Source organism: Sylvia atricapilla, chromosome 1 (assembly GCF_009819655.1).
Source record: "Sylvia atricapilla isolate bSylAtr1 chromosome 1, bSylAtr1.pri, whole genome shotgun sequence".
In the NCBI taxonomy this organism is placed as follows: domain Eukaryota; kingdom Metazoa; phylum Chordata; class Aves; order Passeriformes; family Sylviidae; genus Sylvia; species Sylvia atricapilla.
The window spans coordinates 116,358,873-116,383,150 of record NC_089140.1 but is presented as its reverse complement, the minus strand read 5'-3'; the positions used below and the strand labels follow the sequence as shown (position 1 = coordinate 116,383,150).

Here is a 24,278-nt window from a genome sequence, read left to right as displayed (position 1 = left end):
AAATAAATTTTTAAAGTATTATTTTAGAGAATCACAAAAGGGAAAATTAAACTTATTTTAAAACACTAAGACCAATATTCATGATTTTTGAGTACTTCCATTTATGTGAATGCAGAGGCTTAGTACGTTATTTCTCCATTATTAAAAAAATAAAGAAAAAAAGGAAAAAAGAGAATAAGGATCTGCCAATCTACTTGAAGCAATTGATCAATGTTTTACTTATAGTTCATTATCTGGTTTTGAAACCTTAAATTTCTGAAATAGACTCTGCCTTTTAACTAAGATTTCTAAATCTATGATCTAGCAACATCAAGGATTTTTATTGAATGAGATGGGGTAGACCTTGGTGTAACATCCTAACAACAATAGTGAGTAGTAACTGCTTAAGCTGAGATCCCAAAGGCAGCAGCAATAGAATTGAGGAATCTTGTATTGGAGAAAAATGGAGAAAAGAAGCCCAACCTGATATCCTTATTCTCCTGAAGCCAGTAGAGTTTTATGATACGTACCAGAAATTTCCAGTAGGTACAGGTGAGTGTTGCAGGTGCAGTGTGCTCCTTGCCTTGGAACAATAACATTATATAATTCTCTTGGGGATACCATCAAACTTTCTTAGGAATTTCCAGTGAAAAACATTCTAAGTGGTTTGTAAACTATTAAAGGGAGTTAAGCTGAAAAGAGAATTTCATGTGAATTGTAATGTTAAGGATTCTGAAATAAAATTTCATTAATTTCTTATTAAAGACATTATCAGCAACCTCCTAAATTACTCTGACCTCTAAAGAGTACACTGTATTTATATGTGTGGAAATTTAGACTCTTCTTTCTGGCAACTGCTGTTTCTGATTTGCTGTTTCTGGGGGAAAGGGCTGCATTTTAAGTTTCTAAACAACTGGAAACTGTAAAATGACAATGCAATTTATACTTTTTTATTTCTGTTTGTATTTCTTTTTAATATGAAGCTAAAATAATTAATTCAATTTTTGTTTTCACATCTCTAGTAAGAATTTTCACATAGTCAATGCAGAGAATTACTGGAGAAATTTGATTAATTGAAGTGATTATTCTGCACTACTAATTCAATTATGAATAATTGTTAATGAAGCACCATTTGTAAGCATTAAGTTCAGAACACAATAGGAAAAAAATCAGTGCTTTGAACTCATTGCACAGTGATGTCCTGCCAGACCCTATGTTGGTATTTTAAGGAAGCAGCTCTGGAATTGGATAGCTGGAGCAACCAGGACTTTTACTCCAAATAAAGATTGAAGACAGCAGGGTTTTGTCAAAAGGCAGCCAAAAAGAGGCAGAAAAAGGAGCAGCATACGTTGCTACAGCAAATATAGTTACATGGCCTTGAGAAAAATTTCAGAAGAAAAACCTTGATATTAGGGGCATACATGTAAATCTTGAACAAACAAATCACTCCTTGTTTTTACTCTCTCTTGTTTGTGGAAAGCATTTACATGCAGTCATTGTAACAGCTTTTTTACAAAGAAACACCTAAGTTTTTCCTTTTTTCCTTTCCATAAAAAAAGAAAAAAGAAAGAACAACAACAAAACCTAGAAAATATTTATTTCTTTTTTTAACCTTTTAACTTTTAATTTTTTTTAAAGTTGCAAAGCCTGCTTTTCAGGAGATGTCATCAGAGAGGTTTTCACAGTATCATGGGATGATTTGTTAAAATTGCCACATTTCTTAGTACTACGCTGATTGTACTTTTTTTTAATGTTCTTGCCTCACAGTTTAGACTGTATTGAAAGGGGAAAATCAGGTAGGGACAGTCCCCTTTATAGATCTCTGCACAGCCTTAGGACACATTTGTTACAACAGCAGAATTAATTTTCATAAAAGTAAGAGTAGTACATACCTCTCTTTATTCTAGACAATATTTTGACTTCACGAAAAGATTACTAAAATGCCCTATGCAGTATCAAAGAATAACTACAAGCGATCAGGTCTTTGAACAATGATTCCAATCATGTTGCAGTTAGTTTCACTCCACAAAAACACATTTCATCTTGATCTGGCAGAACTCTTGACCACTCCATTGCCTTGCATTAGGCTGACTTAGCTTTGGTTAATATTTTGCAACAGTTTAATGGCCAAGTAAATGCACTGCTTTCGTTTCTGCATGAGAATTATATTGATTCATAAGGTATTTAAGCAAATGTCTGAAGCAAAGCGTATCAGTAGTGTCATTGCTGAAGAGGAGCCCACAGAATGCCACAGTTACCTGTATCTTAGTCATCGAAAAACGTTTTCTAATATTTGGAAATCTAATTCTGTTTAATATTCAGGATAATTTTGCTTTTATTCTATGTATCCACCGTTCACTACCACATTTTGTTAAGGTAGCTATTATATACGGGAATAATTGAATCCCACCTCTTATTATCTCCAACTTGTATTACATTGTTATATTTTCCAGACTTTTTGTTGTGCTATTTTGACTAAGCTCAGGTTTCTCTCTTGTGCTAGTACTTAGGTTACAGGACAGTTGAGGTGGGTAAAGGTGAGTAACTCTTGATGTTCTGCTGACAATGTTCCTGCAATACAGGCCAGACTCTTTGCTTCCCCAATGGTATCACTTTACTGTATATAATTTCATTTGTAGTCCATTCTTTACCCTCAAACTCTTTTGTGCCTAATCAATATTAGTTACTCATGAGCACCTGATTTAAGAAATCAAGAGGTGGGAAAATCCCAGTAGAGACAAACCTGTCAGCCAGGACGAAACCAGTAATGGCAGGTGTGTCTGGCGCCTCACAAATCTCCTTGGCTTTTGACATGGAGCCTACATCTGCTAAGCCTTTTTCTGAAGTAAATCCCAAAATGATCCTGAAGTACTTTTAAATGATTCATATAAAATGTTCTCTGAAAGAAAGTGAACGTGCATGTACCTGCGCATACATTTTAGCAGAGAATAACAATAAGATACTGGAAAAAGAGAAGGCATTCATTGACAGCACAGCATACACAAATTGCCATATTCCCCAGATTTGCAAAACTCTTTCATTCAAACAGAATTGAAGGCTTTGTCAGAATAAAAGTGAATTTAAATTGCAAGAGCCAGCTAGAAGTGGCTTACATGTAAATGAGAACCTAAGAAATGGAAAGATTTCCCACCATCACTCCCTAAGTCAGAGTTTATTCCTCCTCCTTTTTTACTTAGTTTTCAAATGAATATTGCAGTACATTTGGAAGCAGGATTTTTCCATCATTCTCTTTCTCTTTCAATATAAATCACATTCCTTCTTTTGTACCTATACAGAAGACAGGTAGGATTTACCCTGGGAAAGCAAGGCAATGCACACTTATGGAGAGACCTTGCAAAATGGGAACTGCTTAGAGGATCACAGCTCGAAGATAACAGAGGAGGACAAAGATGACTTAGATAGGGTTATCACATTCAGGTGTAGATTCTCCTGGTTAGAAATAGCTATACAAAAGCAATCCTGTGTGCTAACACATAGCCTAGCACCCTGAAGCAGGGTAGGCGGCACAAATACTCTGTAGATTGATCTGTGCATACCTAAACACTTGACTGGCATCTCTTGGATTTGCTGTGAAAGGCAGCCAGGATGAAGGAAACAGAAAAATGTTTAACCCTGGCAAGGGGAACAAATGTTTCTGATCACACCATAGCAGTGGCCTTGTGCTGTTACCCATTTCACCTATATTACTTCATTCATAGCTGAATTTATGGAATTCAGTTCCTCTACTGACATATTATAAAACCAGAGGAGATGAGATTACAAGTTTGTGGAATGGAGCACAAGACAATCTGTAGGAAAGAACAAGGAAGATGTGGGGATAGCTTGTAGCTGAACACAATGAAGAAAAACGTATTTGTTTAAAAAGGATTAAAAAAATGTCTTCCTGCTCCATGAATCCAGGGTCTTGGTGTAGTACATGAGAAAATGTGTGTTTTAAAGTACACTTGAGAGTGGTTCTATGGGATCAGACCAAAAGTTCTCCTGCCAGGAACAGGCCCCTAATAAAAGATTTGATACACAGCAGGTTGGCAAGGTAAAAAAGAGAGACCATACAAATTTGACGTTGAAAATCAAGTATTTTTTCTTGTGTATGTTATTACGGTAGTCACTAGGTCACTAGCTCACATGTTTAATCAAATCCTCAGTTTTGGTCCCTAGAGGGGATAATATGGGATATTACACAAATACTCCATATACCCTATTCAAATACATTGTTATTGAACCTGTAGCATCATAAATTTACATGGTGCTGTGATTTATATTGCACATGTGAAAGAAAACTGGCCCCATGTGTTAATGCAAGTACAGACATGTGCCATCCACTGCACTTCTGCAGTGGAAAAGTGGAAAAGAGACACTATCTCTCTATAAAGAAAAAGATATTTGCATATTATCTTTCTCCTTAAAATGAATCTTTACTAGCTTGGTTTTGCTCAGCATGGACAGTTTTCATAAGCAGTTCCATAGGAAATAGTGTCAGCAGGAGGCTAACTAGCTTGCTTTACCCTCTGTCCCTGCAACGAATGGACCTGCCAAGAAGTTTCCAGAGCTGAGATTATCATAGTCTGTGAACAAGGGATAGTTGCTTTTTGCTGCCTCTCTGGTTGCTGCACTTATTAAGAACAAAAACTGTGAGAGTGCAATCAGAATTTAAGACCAAAATTTCCTATTTCTTAAGAAATTATTCTATTCTTACATTTTGAGGAATCAAATCTCCAGTCATGACTTATTAATTACAATGCTCCAACTCTTTTATTGTTTTAACCATGACAAAGGAGGTAAAACACAGAAGATCTTTAACAATTGAATTTTTTTATCTGATTTATTGGGATGACTTTACTCCTCTATCCTTTCCCCTGTCCTCCTATTCTATCTTCTTGGTTAAATTTTTAGATGAATGTGATATCTGGGTGCTTGTACCACCTAATTTCCCACATCATTTAGAGCTTCCCATGGTCATGGCACTCTCACCAGGGCAACCACAGGGCCAATCCTGTGTCCCTCATCCTCCACCCTCACCAAGGCAAAGAAATACCCTGAAGCAGCGTGACTGTGGTGGCAGGGTAGAATTGACCCCAGAGTGATGTTCAGCCATTCCATGGAACTGAGCAGCCACCCTCAACATTCGTATCCTGACCAATTTCATGCTGTCTACTCTAACTCCTGTGGAATCACATCATCTGCTAACATCCCCGTTCCTAATCATCCCTTGTGCTGTTCAGAGGGTGCTGGAATTAGAGGATGCTCATCACACGCCAGAGTGAAAAACCCCAGACATTTCAATGTAAAATGCAATTGATACAGAGCTCAAAGTTCAGAGGAAAGAGTCTAAAATAAATCATGGCCTGGGGAAATAATACATCAAGGGAGTATTACAATTTTAAATTTTCAAATGTATTTAAGGATTCCAGCTCAGTATTTTCATTCTTCCCTGATGCTTCTACTGCCTGTAGCTTACGAAATAGCTGGCCAGAGACTTATTTTTTTCCTTCCCTGACTCTTTTCAGTCCGTTCCTGCTGCAGTGCCTGAATTTGCCTTAGCTGCTTTTAGTTTGGTTGGCAAGCGAGAAACAGATCAGAATATTAGATATTTAGAAAACCTGATGTGAGGAGTGTTGTGACAAAAAAAAAGTGTTCTGGTCTCCTCCTACAAAGCCTCACCTCAAAAAGCTGCTATTTATAACAGCATTCATTCATGGTTTCCAGCAGTTTCCAAAGTTCAAAAGGGCAAAGAACCATGTGGGGTGTCACATTGCTTGGTTTCCTACTATTCTGTGGGTGCAGCTCTGTTATAGTGTTCTTTTGCAGATCCCATCTGTGAGGATGACATATACAGCCCACATAGGACTATGGGTCCTTCTTTTAGGGACAGGTGCTATCACAACTGTATGCAGTTTTTCTTTTCTGACACCCAGACATCAACCAGCAAAAAATTGAGCCTTTTTGAAAGTCAGGGAAATAAAGCAGGGGATGTGTATGTGTGCCTATGTGTTTGCTGTGTATATGTGTTTATATATATATACATATATTTATCAACTGTCCTTCTTTCCACTTTATAAAGCGTGGGGATTGGATTTAGTTTCTTTTTGCCACAGGAAGAAGGTGGCACAGAGCCACTTTCCACTCTGCCCTACATTTTCCTGCTTTATCCTACGGGTGAGCTCCTGCAACTGTGTTTCTCACCCCCAGGCACTGTCCTTCACAGCTCTTCAATCAGCCCTCAGCCCAACACCATCCAGTCACCTCTTCCCTCTACAAAATGTGTTTGATTGCCAATCGCTCTCCATGGAGTTTATTTTTTCTTTTCAATCAGGCTTCTCTCCTTCTTCAACATATGCTTCATAACTTTCCCAGCTGTTGTTTTTCTTTCTCTTTTTCAGACATTTTCTCTGTCTTCTTGGATTCCCTATGCAGCCCGACACAGGATTCTCATTTGTGTATGTCATCCTGCTGTCATTCATATGGACTACAATTGCCTTCCCAAATATGGCTTCTGTAATAAATGGTACTAACTGAATTAAGTTGCCGCCTGCAAGCAAATTAAAACATTTCAAGACAGAGCTTCTTTTTGTCTTCTTTGTCCAACATTTAATTTGCACATCTGTTACTCTTCAAAATGAGTATTCTGCTTCTGCTATGCTGCCTTCGCCTATCCTGAATTCTGCTACCACTTCAGACCAGCTCAGTAGTGAAATATGAATTATTTCATAATTTTTTATGAAATAATTTGTTTATGCAGAGTACTTCTAAGCTCTTTGTTGGTCAATGCAATGCTTGAACCACGATGTCAATCTGCATTACTGTAAGCATCTCCCAATACAGAATCACCAACTCCTAACCAAACCCAAAGGCTCGATGTGTAAAAATCATTATGGCGTTAGGGCTGGCTGCACTTCAGCTGTAATCTCTCATGATAAACAGACATGAGGCTGAATTATTGCCACAGTTCTCCTGTGACTATAAATCAATCTCAACAGATGTTTATTCCCTCATATTCTATTAAGCATCTGAGACTATGCTTGAAATATATTAGAACAACCAGCACTTGAAATGTATTCTTTTACAGTAACAGGATCTGGTGATGATAATATCCTTGCAATTACAACACTTCGAGCATTCTCAGGAAGGACATACTTGGGTTTTATCATGATCCTTTAAAATATTTATAGCTGTTGGTTTACCTCTATGTCAGAATATTTCCTTTCCCTTTAGCCCCACTACACTGTCCTACAGAATGGTAAGTATCTGGCATTTGAGATTCCCTGGGTAATAAAAGATGGTTTATGGCTAGCAGTGAACTTGGGATTATATGCTGTAAACAAAGCAGCAGATTTTCTCTGTCTGACTCACAGAATTTTTGGAGCTATGTGACAGCTTCTAAGGCACAGACATGAAGACAGAAATTAATTACCATCTTACTGAAAAAAACCTATGAAAAACATTCTGTCCCCTACTCCAAGCTCTATTTGCAGAGGATTGTGATTGGAGTCCTTCTTCTGGTTCTCTACACAAAAATAAATTTTACTGTGGCTGAACAACCTTGAAAGAAACACTTTGCTTGGAAGATTAATGAACACCTTCTGCTGAATTATTTGTTCACCCAAAACTCCATCTCCCTGGTGTACAAGAAGTGTGTATTAGAAGACAGCAGCAGATGTAGGAACAGCTGTCGAAGTTACTGAAGGCTTTCCCCAATCCAACAGCTGAGAAGACTCTCCTACCTAACTTCTTTAAAAGCTTCAGTGTGACTACAGGTGGATCAGAAGACTGCTCAGATTTGGTGAGAGTGATGAAATGAAAAAGTGTAAGAAAGTGTATTTGTATTCCAGCACATGGAACATTGTTTTTTCCATGAAATCCTTGTTCAGGTCTCATCAAAACTGTATGTATGCATTTGTTTGTTTTACAAACTGGAATTTTTTATCATGCAAATTATTTAATCAAAAAAATTCATTACATGATCAGTTTGACATCCTAATCTGTCTTTATTGCTGCACAAATTTGCATTCCAAACAAGGTGCTCTGTAAGCAGTGGTGTAAAATTCTTTGTGGGTTTCAGGTGGATTCACACCTTGAGTTCTGATCAAACTGAAAAATGTCCCTCTGTGTACTAGTGTACAGTAATGCAGCTCAATAGCTTTCTTCTTCCTCACTGTGGAACTTATCTGATCTCTTTCTTTTCTATTCATCTGTTCATTTTCATTTATTCCATTTTGAATAAGTGAAAATGAAGGTATTGAATATGTGATTAACTAACAGATCCAAAATAAGCCGTGCAGGACCTAGAAAGAAAGTGATAACATCATCTCTAAGAATCTCTAAGAAATATTCCTGAACAATGGAGAGAAATCAAACCTATGCAGAGCATGCTAAATTAGAGTAACTCTGGAACCATGACAGGTCTCAGCTAGTGATTTGGCAATAAGAATTATCATCCCCTGTGGTTTTTTTCCCCTGTCATCAAAGAGGTTTTGGTCAAAACAATCATCATTAACTTTTTTTCACTATGTGGAAACAAAAATGAAATTCTTGCCAATGAGCTTTGCAGATGTCACAAAACCCCTTGAAATTACTGGGGAGCAGGACACGTTTAGCTCTGCACAAGAGCGTGAATCACATGCTAGACTGTGCCCACATTATGGATGAGAATGTATGACACATTTACCAGTGGCATTTGTATTTTAGGAAACTGACTTGAAAGCAAATTTGAGCTGAACATGAGCTCAAAATGGGACAGAGGAGTTAAGAACAGAGCGACAATCTTGTGTCTAAAAGGAGGAAACTACAGAACGGATGAGATAGGGTTATCACTTGATGATTTATTAGTAAAAAATTTTATTCAGTTCATCCACCTGCACCTTAGCAACAACTATTCCTAAGTTGATAGGCGCTTACTGAAGTTTCAAGTTCCAAAAATGATAGGAACATTCCAGAAAAGAAAGATGAAGAGTATTTTAAACCTGGAAAATCTTCCCAATTTGAGGGAGAGTAAAGAAGCTAAAACTGTTTAAGTTTTGGCATCTTAAATGTATTGCGATACATTATGATACATACTTTGCAGAACATTATCTTTGCTGAGCTGGCTGCTCAGAGCTGTGTTCTTTACCTTGTGGACAACACAAAGTTGTTTTTTCCTTGAGGAAAAGGGTGTTTAGCTGTTTTACTTCCCCATGGTTAAAGGTGAACACAAGAACCTCTGCTGCAGAGTCACTAATGCACCATCTTCTTGTTGCTCGGCAGTGACTGCCTCCCCAGTGAACTCAGAAATAGGTTAAATGTGACATGGTCAGGATGGTCAGGACACAAAAGTACAAACACGGGAAGATGTCATATTTTTGTGGTATGTTTAGACTAACATGATCTAGCAGCTAGAAGCTGAAGCTGGAAACATTTAGACTGGAAATTAAAATCTAGTTTGCTAGAGATGTCAGGTCTATCTGTTGTGTTCTGGTTGCTGAAATTACAAATGTTCGTAGAAGTTTACATGGAAAATCTATCTTTGATACAGAGAATACCTTAGAAACATCTTGGATCTGATTTTTCTAAGCAGTCATATTACACAAATAATGACATTTCCTGTTAAAAATCAATATATTTATAAGCACAGAAAATGTAAAGGATTCTTCTGCCTCTATGACATGTAATGCCAACATCAGCCATACTACCACGTGCATAAATGGTAAGGATGTCTGGATTGAAAATCAATTTATGGACTATAGCTATTCTGATTTTAACAGATGCTTAAAATTATTATTTCTTTATAAACAACTCCTCATAAATTAGAATTTGATCACAAAGAAAGAGAAGGCACAGCCAGTGGCAAAAGAGATTAAAGTAAAGAAGGGTAGGCTGAAGGGTGAGCTCTTACTCTTGCATGTCAACATCACAGCTGATTCCAGCAGCATTCAGCTGAAATGGGAGTTGTGAACATCTTGCCATCACTAAAGACACATCTGCAGAAAGGTCACCTAAGATACATTTATGTAAGATGTATCTTAGGCGCACAATGCCTGTTTGAACTTTTTTGTAAAATTTGTGTTTCTTCTGGTCAATAACCTGCTCCTATGCTGCTTAATAGGACATTGCACTCACCACTTCCTTTTCCTTAACAGCTTTTCCTCTTGCTGATGCCTTTAGGCAGCAAAAAAGTAGGAGGACATCCATTTACTTACAGCCCAATTCCTGTCCCAAATCCCTGTTGCACCTGGAGTGCTGCAAAAGCCCATAGAAAAAGCTTCTTGTCATCTGAATCCACAGAAGAGCTGAGGTTCAGTGGCTGAACTGAGGTAAAACTTGCACATGATTTTTAATGCCACTGAGGAGTCTTAGGAAGGTACATCCTATGCTATTTACCTCAGCTTTTCTTCTTTGAAGGTTAAAATTATATTTTCAGAAATATGCAGGTTTGCTTTGGTTTTTGCACACACACACACATGGATACATGTTAAAGGTCTTGTTGAAAATCTGAGCCAAAACCTGACAGGAGTTATTATTCTGTCAAAATTTCATTATGGGAACCTTAGACACCAGCACGCTCAGCTTTACAAAAGCAGGACCTTATGTACAAGGTTAATCACAAAGATTCCTTTTGTTGAGGGATCAGAAACCCAAAGTTGGCTCTATGTAATACCTAAATCCCTTAATGCAACCAGCAGAGCCACAGTGCTTCTGTCCTCTAAAGCTGATGCTTTCTATTAATTCCAGATACCTGTGCATTCATCTTTCTTTTCAGGCCAATTGCTAACAGAAGAGCTTTGTGGTTGAAAGAAAGGCAAACTTGCAGTTCAGAAAGACAGGAGATAAACTGCTGGCCTCTTTGTAGTTAATAGGACTTTTATTACTGCCCTCAGTTCACGATTTCACCAAACAGGTTTGATTATGCAAAGTAACACGCTTCTGTATCATTTTCTGTACATTTATTCACATGCAAATGAAAATCAGAAACACTCCTGAACTCTGCTTTTCTCATGGCAATTAAAGGTTTTCCCAGAAAATAAATAACAATGAAAAATTGCAGGCATATGTGTTTTGTTCTTTAATAATTTCTATGATGTAAATTCAAAGCTCCAATCTATTGACTTAAGGATAAGACTTTTCCATCAAAAGTTTTAGACCATGGCGAGAAAAAATCCTACCCGGAAATCATCAGAACTGATGGCACTTAAAACCTGAATCTGAATTTTGTTCTTTCATATGATTTTAATCAAGATTCAACCCTACAGCTGATTACACTTCTCCATTTCATCATGAAGGCAAGGAAAATGGTATGGAAGAACTTACAAAGACAAGGACAGTGTGAACCTGATATTCCTGGAGTAGCCCCTTTTCTCTGTACCACTTCAAATAGGTAGTGAAAGCTGACTAATCACATTAACATTTAAGGACATTATTTTATAATAAAGGCTGGGAGGTATCTTTGTTCATACCACTCCACAAAGAAATAGCCTGAACAGAAAACTTGCTTTGTGTGAATCTCCCATTTATCAGACCAACAACACAGAGCAACCAGAGTGTTTGAAATCACAATGAAGTTTGTGGTAAGAGAGCAGAGGCTGCAATTCCCAAAATGGTTCAAACAAACAAGCAATCTGGTAGAAAGCCTGAAGATAGAATAAATATTGTCAGTTTCTTCTTCACCAGGAGAGCTACAAGAATCTCCATATGTTTTGAGAGGCTTTCTGTCAACCTGTTTGGCTGGTCCATGATACAGCTGAAGTAATTGTATAGACATTAATGTACCTATAGCAAAAAGATATTATCTGGCTAAAATTTGGAAATATTTCTTAAAAAAACTCCTACATCAGCTACATATGACACACTGATGTAGCCTTAACTCTCAGTAGTCCTATGTCCTAAGAATGAGGACTGACATGTGGTCAGGTGAGATGGAAGTTAGAGTGTAATGGAGATATGGTTACAAAATCTTTTGCTGAAAATGGCCTTGCTGCTCCAAAGGTGGCCACAAATATTCCATTACGAGTTGAGTGTGAGTGTGTGTAAAAAGATAAGGACACTATCTACATTTACCTACTCTGATCCCAGTTGGCCGCAAAAAGCAGAAGAATCTTCCTGCCGCAGTGGTCACGATTTTCCAGTACTCCTGGAAACCCATCTGTCAGAGCCCGTTTGATTCCTGGGTCATCAGCCTTGAAATTTTTGAACATATCCAGATTTAATTGGCGGTATTGGAAGTACTGAGCCAGCAGTCTGAAGGCCTCAGTTTGGTGAAACTTTCTGGCTCGGAGAAATCTCAAGATGAAGGCATCATCTGTACGTAAAAACCCAATGTCAGGCCTCGTGATGATCATGTCTCTGACTTGCTGGATATCCTGGTGCAAAATGTCTGGGTTCTCATTCAGTTCCAGGCGGGCTTTCTCTATAGTCTCTGGACTAAGTCCAGCTTGCAAATGGGTCATCTCTGCAAAAACCTCTTTTCCAAATCCTTAACTTCGGATATTTTAGTAGAAGTGCTGATCCCATTCAACTGATGGTCTGCTGTGAGCGTGAGCCATTCAGATGTTTTTTGCTATCAAGATGATATTTAACAAGTAAAAGCAAAGGCCTTTTCTTATTCTTGTGGAGTAACAGGCAGTTCACATGTACTATAATCCATCCAAAGGAAAGTGTTGTTTATTCCGTCACTTACTAAAAGAAAAAGAAAATATATAAAAGAAAGATTAAATGTGTATATAAAGCTTGTAGGATTGCATTCCTGAATTTATTTAGCCATAAATTTTTTTTGTGTAGGAGGATAACAGTCACATAATTTCAGAATGGATGGATTTTAGATAAGGCAGTCACTAACAGCTTGAGTATATGTTTTTCAGGCTTTCAGAAAGGCAATCTGATTTATTGACAATTAACACTAAGCTGTATCAACTTGCTATTGAAATACCCTTCTCAAAGTTTGCTTACAGAAGTGTGGGAGTTGCAGCATCACTAACTTCAAGTCAAGGACAATAACAGCAAAAATAATAGTAATTTTTTCACAGCATTTCAACTTCATAAGCAGACAGATTTACCTTCATCATACTAAGTAGAACAACTCTTTGGTTTGGTTTAATAAATTGTACTATCAGCTTGTAGCTCTCCTTGAATAGGACCCTTTAGCTGACTGAAAAACTGATTTTAAAACACCCAAAATTACACCAATACTAGGGATAATTTTTACTTTTTAGAAACTCACTGGAAATATTTCCCATGGAGACTCAGTATGTCTTCATGGGAAACTCTCCTCAAATAAGGTTCTTGATGTATCCAATCTGGCAGAGTTGGTGTTTTAGTTGAAAAGAGATGTATTTTATTCAAAATTCCTTTTTTCAGTATATTGTAGCTTTCCTGAATACCTACTTCTGAATTTCATTTTGATTTTCATACTTTACTGAGAATTTGTTTTTACAAGTGTTAGAAGAAAATCTGCTTAAGCTGTTATGTATGAGCAAAATGGTACAGTGAATCTCTTACATTTCAGTGACATAATTAGCAAGAGGCTGTCATCGAAGTCTGTGTAGCTACACTTGTGTGAAATAAGATCAAGGTCTGTTCCAATGTGTGAGGAAAGATCAAGATCCATACACTTTTTCAGCCATCACAGAAACAGACAAGCAAACCCCCTACCTCCTCACCACCACTGCTTAACTGATCTCTCTTTTTAATTTCTGAAAAAGAAAAATGGTTTTAAAATTTTAAAGGGAATCTCTCAGTGAAAAGACACACTTTTTGTATTTGAAGAAAGCTGTTTGGAAAGTTATGAATTATTTATAGCAAAACAACCATTTCATTCAGCTGCTCCCCTGAGTTCAGCATTCTCAGATCAAACAAAGGGGAGAGCAGCAGCCAAAGCATTTCTTGGTCCTGGATTTGCTCAAAGTTATGTTGCAGGACCTGGAAGTCAATGAGCTCAAGGGATGCCTCGGTTCTCTGCTTTGTGACCTTGCATGTTATTGATAAAAAAGTACATTTTAGATGCCACAGCTGCAGCCCCGGGACGAAATCCCAAAATTTAAATACAGAGTGTTTCTGCATATTTGCTTAAAGGACGTTTGTGGTGGGAGATAAGCTTTTCATTTAACAGCAATATGAATTGGAGTTTTCTGTGGGTGACACAAAGGAGAGTTTATTAAGCACCATTTTTCTGTATTCACTGTGGAGCTGGAGTTGAAAAGAGCTACCTGCAGAGCAGAGTATCTGATGATTGATCAGCCTGGGAAAACTCCAGGAAAGGCAGAGCTGGGAGAAAAGAGGTCTTTGAAAAGGCATTATGGAGGGCAAATGAGTCCCCCTGTTTTGAGTGGTAGTCCATGAGTGCAGGTTATTCAATTCTTAAAGAAACTAGAGCTGTAATAAAGGTGGATTCCTTACATAAAAATAAACTAAGCTATTTTCTTTACTCTTGCCTTTATTAGACCAAATTAGAATAACTCCAATGGTATCAACCAAATTCCAATGATGTAAAATTACAGTAGGCCATAGAGAAAGCAGGCTAATATTTTGGGACTGAGATCTCATATTAATGGTGACACCAGCATTTTCTTGCATAAATCGTGGGTATAGTTACAATGCTTCCATGAGCTAGTTAGGACAGCTAGAATTATTTAAAAGTGAAACTGTCATTAGGGGACTGTGGTGCCAGGATTGGTCCCTCCCTAGTTTTAACAGCAAGTGTAGAGTATGGAAACTCTTTGTTCCCAAGGGTGTTATGCAAAGATCTGGAAGCAAGAAGTTTATCTGGGGTCTGCATTGGCTCTGGCTTAGTACCTTGTAAGAATTACAACAACTTTGGTGTTCCTGTGGCTTAGAATCACAAAATTGTGGAATCAGAGAATGTTTTACTTTGGAGGGGATCTTTGAAGGTCATGTGGTCCAACCTCCCTGTCATGGGCAGGGACATCTTTTACTGGATCAAGTTTTTCAAAGCTTCATTCCACCTGGCCTTGAACACTTCCAGTGTTTGAGCATTCACAACTTCTCTGGGAAACTTGTTTCAGAGCTTTACCACCCTCATAATATAAAAAAAAAAAAAATCTTCTTTATATCCAATCTGAATCTGTCCTCTTGCAGTTTAAAAATGTTAGTCCTTGCCCTATTACTACTGGCCCTAACAAAAAGTCTGTGATCATCTTTCTTGTAAGCCCCCTTTAGGTACTGGACAGCTGCTGTGAGGTCTCCCTGGAGGCTTTTCTTCTCCAACTGAACCACTCAACTCTATCAGCCTGTCTTCATAAGAGAGGTGCTCCAGCTCTCTGATCACTTTTGTGGCCCTTCTCTGGACCTGTTCTAAAACATACAAGGATTAGCAGCAGATAACAGTGATGCACACACACAATTCCCAGTGGTTCATTCATTTTCTAGGGGTTTATGGGAGTAAAACTGTCCCTTCCTCTGCTCCTTTTCTGTCTCCTATGTCCACCAAGATGCTTCTTTGGCAATAAGGCAAATTCTTGAAAGGTCAAATGCAGTCTGCTCCAGGAGAAAATGAGATTTGAAATAAAGTCTGGCCTTTTTTATTGGTACCCCAACTATTTAATGTCAAAAATTCTATTTATCTTTATTAAAGTTTCCTACTGTTTTTAACTAATTCAAATGCTCAGGATTATTCCAAGGTGAGGGCGACAGAGTCCTTCCTTGTCAGATGTTGTTGCCAAAAAACAACTTAGAGATCGTAATTCTAACAAAAAAAACATATTAAAATGCGTTTCAGAGTTTTCTGATAGTGAGCTGAGCTATAACCATGGATTACAGTTATCTATAGATTACCCCGATTATCACCCGGAACAGACTGCATTAAAATACTTTATTGGTGTGAAGTTATATACTGAAAAATTGAAAAATAATCTAAAATATGTATGAGCAATTTTGTCACTTCAGAAATCATAGGGCAAATCATGAATGTAGCAATCCACACTAGCATCATTACCTTCAAGGAGCCTGATATACATCAGTGAAGGATTTGGTTCTCCCATTGCTAACTTTTACAATAAATTTAGCACTCCATAACTACCCAGTTTAACTGTTGCTGCACTTTCTTAAATGGTTCTGATTTATTCTGATTCCCAAGATATAACAGAAGCTTCATCTCCATTTTCACCTCCTCCCACACACGGCAATCTCTCCTTCTCTTCCGGTGTTGTGTACAGCTCTAATCCATCTGCCAATTTTTTAGATGTTTACATCTTTGTTCAGTTTGGTGCAGGGTTGTTTTTTCTTCCAAATGAAGATACTGGCCTTCTTTGCCTATTTTGAACATTGTTGCTGTACATTGGCACACGAGAGTGTGTTATAGTCTCAACAGCTGTTTTTCTATCTTGTGACTGACTCTTTGTTCCCAAGGGACTATTTGCTCTTCTAACGTCTTTTCACAACCACTTATAATAAATCATCCCTCCAAAGGAACAAAATTCAGCCTTAAATGAAAAAAAGAAAAATTACAGAGGTTTGAAACACAACATACTAAAACCAAAACAAGGAAGGAAATTTCCACCAAAATTATGGTGTCACATACAACTTTGGCTAATTAATTTTCAGTCCCAGCAAGGGAATGACAAGCGACAGTGAGTGTTCAGCATGGACAACATACTGAAAATGGGATACAATTTTCAGACAAGCAGCTTATATTTTTTGTGCATGATCCTAAAAAAAAAAAAAAAAAAAAAAAAAAAAAAAAAAGTAATTACAAAATGTAAACTGTATAGTCGTATTTACTATATAAATTGAATATGCCTTACTTCTCTCTCTTCAATGACAGCATCTGGGTCAGCATTCAATCCCTATTTGCACTGCCTGCCCTAGAAAATTGGCCAAACCTGCCTTCACTGATGATGGCAATTGTCTGGATCATTTTGTTCCTATCCACATACCAGTCCCTGCAACACCACTCGCTCCTTTAAGCACCACATGTCCATTTGGCCCTTCCTCATCCAATTCAGTTCCAGAAAGATTTTAGCTGTCTCAATCTACCGAGTGTTTTCCATCCAGTCCAATGCTATCTGCCATGTGAAATTTCATTACCAGTTCTCAAACTGAGAAGGCACTAACATTTCATCCTCACCTGATATTAAGAGGCATCACTGCTAAGGTTTGGCTCATTATATAATTCCTAACCCCTAGCATTTATAGATATTAGCTGCTGAAATCATGCCAGAGAGGAAGGGAGTGGGCAAGGAGGGAGGGAAAATGGTAATATAGAATGATTTTATCTCAAACTATGGGCGTCATCTCATTAAATTTCTTTTTGAAAAATATTTTGATGTTAATTCTGGAAAATCTCTTCAGGCTATATTCTGCTTAGCAGGGTAGCTCCATAAGGACAGGGGGGATTAATCCATACTTGTACCAATGGGAATGGTTCCTATGGCCCTTTGTGGCCTTGTGGTACCTTAGTAGAACCCTGCACTGGAAGTGAAGTAGTCAGACCTAGAAAGGATCCCTACACCAACTCCATGAACCAATTTCAAAAGAGCAGTGAGCAAAACTGACTCTCTTTTTCCCTTGGCTGTGAGACTCTGGAATCTTTCACAGATTGTGGGGAGAAGCACAGCCCTGAGTGATTTGCCTGACATCCCAGAGGACACATTTCACAGAGCTGGGAACACATCATATCTCTCCAAAGCCATAAACCTACATGTTAACATCCAGGGAATTTTCCTCATCATTCCCTTGACCCTTTGTTGGACTTTCTCTTACATGTTCATGTCTCCGTCATACTGGGGAACCCAGAAGAGGACACAGTTCTCCAACTGTGGCCTCACCACTATTTCTCTGTAGTCTTTCTTAAGGGACTAGATTGTCCCAGTGAGCATAAATGAGTTAAATACTGCAAGTCTTTCTGCTCCAAGTACTGGTGCTCCTGTAAACCTACACTAGGGATTTGTTGCTTCTTGTCATTATGAAAATAGTGAATGTTTGTGACTGTAACAGCTGTGTGGGGAATTTGATGGTTTCTCACATTTTCCCAGGATGGAATCTCTCCGTTCAGGTACAAAAACTAACATTTCCTTCAGTTCAGTAAAAAAAACACATCGTGCATTCCTACTCATTCTACAATCTTCTGATTAGCTTGATTTAGTTACACATTGCCCTCAGCTACATCTAAATGTCCAGTGGTGGTAATTTAGCCATGGCACAGCACAAAACACAGCAGAAACTCAACTGATCTTCACTGCTTTCTGCACAATATGTCGGGCATACTGTGGTCTGCAGCACTGACCTGAAGCTGTCCTGCTATTCCTACAAGCTGTCTGGCAGGAGAAGAAACAGACAAGGTTGTCTAGCAAACACAAAATTAAATACCTGCCCTGTTATCTTTTGACCTAAAATGTACAAAACTTATTATCTGAATATTAAAGAATTGGACCACATGCCAAAGAGGGGAACTTATACAACACAGAAATAACAAAAGTTAAACAAAACAGCCTTAAGCTCAAGAATTTGGTTAAATTTTTCTTCAAATCATAGTTTTTAAATTTTAAGCATTCACCAATCACAAGTAATCTGCAAACCCCTATGGGAATGTGTGGCCTGACCTGTGATGTGCCAAAGAAGCAGCGATTTATGAGGAACTTCCATGTCAGTCCTAGTGCAAGCATCACCAAGCAAATCACTCTGGCTGCTATGGAACAGAGGTCAGTTCCTCCTATAATACAGAAACACCTTGCAGCAGAAATTAACAGCATACAAAACATGAATTATGACCTCCAAGTCTCATAATGAAGCTATATGTAGAAATCTGAGAGCACACAATCATAACACTGGTGTCTGAAAATGCCTAAATGCTGTAGAAATTGTGTTACAACACCTGCACAAAGATATACAGAAGAAGGAACAAAACATATTAACAAGATATTCAGTACTGCATGTTTAATAACATGAAGTTTATCTAATTTTGCAGTTCTTTTACTCCATGTTTTGAAAAATTATGTTCTTTCAAAAATATGAAATGCAATGGTAATATATAAGTGTTGACTTCTTTCTGTTTTATATGTTATGTCAGAGAAAAGCATCTGTGGTATATCGTGTGGTAGTAGGGAGGGGAAGGGAAGGGAAGGGAAGGGAAGGGAAGGGAAGGGAAGGGAAGGGAAGGGAAGGGAAGGGAAGGGAAGGGAAGGGAAGGGAAGGGAAGGGAAGGGAAGGGAAGGGAAGGGAAGGGAAGGGAAGGGAAGGGAAGGGAAGGGAAGGGAAGGGAAGGGAAGGGAAGGGAAGGGAAGGGAAGGGAAGGGAAGGGAAGGGAAGGGAAGGGAAGGGAAGGGAAGGGAAGGGAAGGGAAGGGAAGGGAAGGGAAGGGAAGGGAAGGGAAGGGAAGGGAAGGGAAGGGAAGGGAAGGGAAGGGGAGGGAAGGAGAAGGAGAAAGAGAAGGAGAAAGAGAAGGAGAAGGAGAGGAGAAAGGGAAAGGAGAGGAGAAAGGGAAAGGAAGGGAAGAAGAAAGGTAAGGGAAGGAGAAAGGGAAGGAAAGGAGAAAGGGAAGGAAAGAGGAAGGGATTTCTGCACCCAGGAATTCATGCAATCCTCCTGGGTTTTTTTCTCTCATTCCTTCTGAAGTCTGAGCACAAACACAAAGCTCATATAAAATTCTCCCAAACTAGTAGAAATAAATCTTAATATAACTTTACAATACTGTGTGGGTTTGTTTACTCAGTGGAGGAACTTAAGGAGTTATATCAGACTTAAGGAGTTTATTTCTATAAATATTACTGAAGAAAAAAAAAACAAACTAAGCAAACCAAAATCCCGCTAAAGTGTTTGGAAATTCTCTAATTAAATCAACAGAGCAGCATTAGAACAAGAGGGAAAGGAATTACAGCTCATCTAATAAAAACCATGTGAACTTCTGCTCAGTTTTTCCACTCTATAAGAGACTAATGCTGCTTCCTTTTTTCCTTGTTTTTTGTTTAACTAGTAGTACCCAACTGTCACATCTTGTTTGTGTCTTTGCCAGAGAGAACTAGAGTATGAGGCTGTGAGAGAAAATAAAATTCACTTGCCAAGCAATAGCACAATTTCTTCAATAATTGCATGCTTAAGTTAACAACTGCATGAGTTTACAGCCTTTTTGAAGGAAACATTCTCCATCCATTTATGAGGCTGATCATTACTATTTCAACTGACACGGTCCTTTTTTTGGAAGATGAGGAGGCTGCTGTTACATATTTCAGTGAAATGACGTCTGTGCTCAAGGCACGTAGAGTTTAAGGAATGACCCAATGGTATGGCGTGGATTCTGCAGTTCCTCCACTGCTGAACTCAGTTGCACTGCTTACACTACTACTCAGCAGCACCCAGGGCTACTCAGAGTATGCTGTCCCTGCAACAGTTTTTAAATTATAAATTATGATTTAATAAATTAAGGTCTTTAGGAAAGGTTGTATGTAGTATCTTTCATGGGTTTGTGTTTGCCTTACAAAAGCCTGATTTTTAGAAAATACTCAATAGATTTTAGAAGTAGATGAGTCAACAGAATTCTTAAAATAATTATAACAGATACATGACAGCGCAAGCTGCCCCAGTAAACTTCAAGCTGGGGTACAGACTGCAAACGAGGAACAGCTCTACAAGGTTATCTGACTTATTATTAGAAGAAGTAAACCACTACCTTCGCTATGCAGTGTGTGGCATAATACTGTTACATAATATCTCATGTAGATGTTGCCATTGTATTAACTTTTATTACTGGAGATAATCCATGTTATCATCTGATCACTCAGAAAGCGCATGAAAGCAGACTTTCTCTAATTTAATTTTTTTCTTCCAAATATGATCCTGTCACTATTTAGTGATGGACAAGGAGTAGCCATCTGCTCCTTAACTTAATTATTCACAGAGCTTGTTAAAATCGAGGAATCAGCATTTTGAAAAGGGGAAACTCCCTGTCTTCTATGACCTTCTTCACCCTCTCAGGATTAAACCATTGCACACAGAATTAAAGTCAGGCCAGTAGCACGCATGGGGTTTCTCCAGCTGTTATTTGCTTTGTATTTATTTTCTGTAAATAAATACACACTCTTTATTTTCTGTAAATAAATTTCACACTCACTTCTTGCAGAGACCAAAACTTAATTCTTTACTTCCTGCAACAAAGAAGCCACATGCTAGACGTGATACACCTCACTTCTTCCCTGCACCCATCAATGTTAACCACAAGGAAAGCAATAAAATTGACTGACCTGGCACATTCCCCCCTCCCTTTAATAACTCATCCCCCTTTGGAATGAGTACAACTGGTCAAAACAGGCATTGATCTGCTGAGGGGCAAACAGGTATCTGCTGCTGTTTGACCAGCTCCTGTATGTCAGCTCTTGGCTGTAACCCTTACTTCACCAACTTAACTCCCAGTTTTAGCCCTTTCCTCGGCATGCCTCTCATCTCTCCCCCATCTCAAATTGGATCTGGACTTTCCCTTCCAACTTGTGCGCTTTTCCTTCCTTGCCCAGCTCCTCGGCTGCTGAGTGGATTTTTACAGTCCCATGTCCCCTTCCAGGAATGATTGAGGCTAGTGATAGAGAAAGAAGACAGTAGGAGAAGAAAGGGCAGGAAAATGAGGAATGTGGGGAAACGGGCAGAGAGGAAAGGAGGCAGGGGAGCAGGGCAGAGAAGGAGAGCAGACAGGGAAGGCAGAATGCAGGAAGGCAGGTAGAAGAGAATCAGAGAAGCAGGGCAAGGACGACTGGAGGAAGAGGCAGGATATACAGGAGGCAGGAAACAGGGCAAGGAGAGGCAAGGGAGACAAGTGAAGCAGAGGAGGGAGGGGAGGTAAGGGAAGTAGAGGGAGCAGGGCAAAGAAAGAGAAGCAGGGAGCAGGATAAGGAGACAAAGAGGGAGCAGGCCAAGTAAGAGGCAGAAGAGGCAGAGAGTAGGGAGTCAGGAGATGCATGAGGCAAGCAGTGGAGGCAGGGAACATGCCAGAGACAGGGAAGGCAGTGAGCAGGGGAAAGAGGCAGCCAGGGCAAAGAGCAGGCAGGTAGCAGAGAGGCAGATGCAGGAGAGGTAGGTTGGCAGACAGGAGAGGTATGTTGGGAGGCAGGAGGTAGGGCAGGTAGGGAGCTGGGCAGGCAGGAGTCAGCAGCCAGAGCTGTCAGGAGGCAAGGAACAGGAGGAGCAGGACAGGCAGCAGGCTGGGCAGGCAAGGAGTAGAGCAGACATCAGGCAGAGAGCTTGGCTGGAAGGAGACAGGGAACAGGAGGGAATAGGGCTGTCAGGAGACACGGAGCAGGACAGGGAAGAAGCAAGGCGATCAGGGGGGAGCAGGATAGTCAGGAGGAGACAGGGGAGAGCAGAGCAGCCAGGAAGGGGCAGGAGGGAGCAGGGCAGGCAGGGGGAATCAGGCAGGGGGAGTCAGGCAGGGAGCAGGGCAGGCAGGGAGCAGGCAGGGAGCAGGGCAGGCAGGGGGAATCAGGCAAGGGGAATCAGGCAGGGGGAGTCAGGCAGGGGGAGTCAGGCAGGGGAAGTCAGGCAAGGGGAGTCAGGCAGGGAGCGGGCAGGGAGCCGGAGGCCGGGCGGGGAGCGGCCGAGGCTGGAGCTGTCCGCCCGGCGGTGCTGAAACGCCGCATCCCGGGCCCGGCGGGGCGGGGGGAGCGCCGAGAGCCGCCCTGCGCAACCCGAGAGAAGGCAAATCCAAATACCTGCACAGCGCCGGCAGCTGCCGTGGGGCGGCGGGGGCTCGTGGGGTGGGTTTTGTCCCCTCTGTAGATGTCCTTGCCGCTGAGCTGTGTGGGCGAGGAAGATCTCCCGGCTCCCGGGTTCCGGCTCAGATCTCTCTAGAAAACTGAATGAGCGAGCGCCAGCTCCACGCACGGGGCTGTGATTTTTTTTTTTTTTCCCTCTCTCTCTCTCTCTTTTTTTTTTTTTTTTTTTTTTTTTTTTTTTTGGTAGGAGGCGTGTGCGCCAAAGCCTGGGTCCTTCCACTGCCGTCCCCCTGGGTCCTAAGCCCTCCTGCCGCCCGCCGGCTGGCTCCCGGCGCTCCCGGCACCCCGGGATGCGGGCTGGGAGCTCCGCGCCGCCGCGGGAGGGGTGGGAAGGGGCTGCTGGCGGCCGGGAGGGCTTAGCTCGGCGGGCTTCCACCCAGCGGCAGTGGCTCCGCCGCCTGTTCTCTAGCATCGCCTCTTTCCCAGCGAAAGTCGGGCAGAGCACAGCCTCCTGCGGCATTTACAGCAGCCGTGGAAAGGGCGATCTGAATGGGCCGTGTGTTGTCGATGGGCTGCCTTAATGAACATGGCAGCCTGGGTTTAGGAGAGAAGTTTGTCTGGGTCAGACTGCAGGGACTGTCACCAACAGCACCCATAGCAAATGTTTGATGAGGGATGAAGAATGTAAAAAACAGGACAAGCTTCACCCCTGCGCTCTCTCAGCCCCTCTTCCAAGTACTTCAGGTTCAGGAATTTCCCCAGCAACGTAGTGCTGGTGTTTTCAGAATGAATTTGTTCTCCTTGAATTCTCAGTGTCTCCTAGAACACTTAACACATTTCTAGAATGTCCTTCCATAATGTCCTTTGATTAGGTCATCTACCTACTTCACAAACTATCTTTCATTAGAGGGATGTGTAAGCTTTTGCTGCTGTGGGGAAAGAACAGGAGAACAGAAATTTATTCTGTCCTTAAATTAGCTTCTGAAAATCGCTTTCTGTACAAGCCACATAAGACCTATACTAAACTCTGTTTGGAAGACTTTGGGTGATGTAATGATCAATCTGCTCCTATGAATACAGTAAACCATATTAAATATGCCAGCAAAGTGCATTTCTTCATTTGTTATGCACAGGAGTGAATTTTGGGGCATAATTCCTGGGAATTGGTGGGTTAAAGTCAGCTGATTTTCTTGCTGTTTTTATTTTGGATATGTTTCCTGAGTCAGTCATTGAAAGATCTTGTTTACTGAAGAACTAGGTGGTAAATGATAAAGATAAGAACAGATTCTGCATAGGAAATGGCTAAATAGAGTAGGATTCTTCAACATGGGAAAAAAAGAGAGATGAGTAAGTGTAGATAAAATAGTGGGGTGGGGTTTTTTTATCATTCATAGTATTTCATAATAAAGAGCAGCATGAGGAGGATAAACCTGAACAATATCTCAGTATCATTTCCGTTTTTAAAAGTAGGAGAAGTGAAACCCAGTAGGGTCTAGCTTTGATTCAAACAAGAGAATATACTTCTTCACAAAATATTTAGTGAATCAGTGGAACTCATTTCCACAGGAATTCACACTTCAGAAAATTGTAGGATATATCTGTGGAAATAAAAATCCATTAAGGCCCTTGAAACATGAAGTCATAACCTCTGGCTCAAGAAGACCT

The 24,278-nt window shown here is 40.0% G+C and overlaps 1 protein-coding gene across 1 annotated transcript in view; it reads right to left on the bottom strand.

Moving 5' to 3' along the window:
* CLVS1 (clavesin 1) overlaps positions 1 to 23,067 on the bottom strand; it is a 102,533-nt gene extending 79,466 nt beyond the window's left edge. Inside the window, exons 1-2 of the mRNA XM_066331726.1 lie at positions 22,611 to 23,067; positions 12,028 to 12,645 (exon numbers count right to left, since the gene is read on the bottom strand). Of these exons, the coding sequence (XP_066187823.1) occupies positions 12,028 to 12,416 (389 nt within the window). The 5' untranslated portion in view covers positions 12,417 to 12,645; positions 22,611 to 23,067. The remainder of the gene's footprint in view (positions 1 to 12,027; positions 12,646 to 22,610) is intronic.
* Positions 23,068 to 24,278: the final 1,211 nt, after the last annotated feature.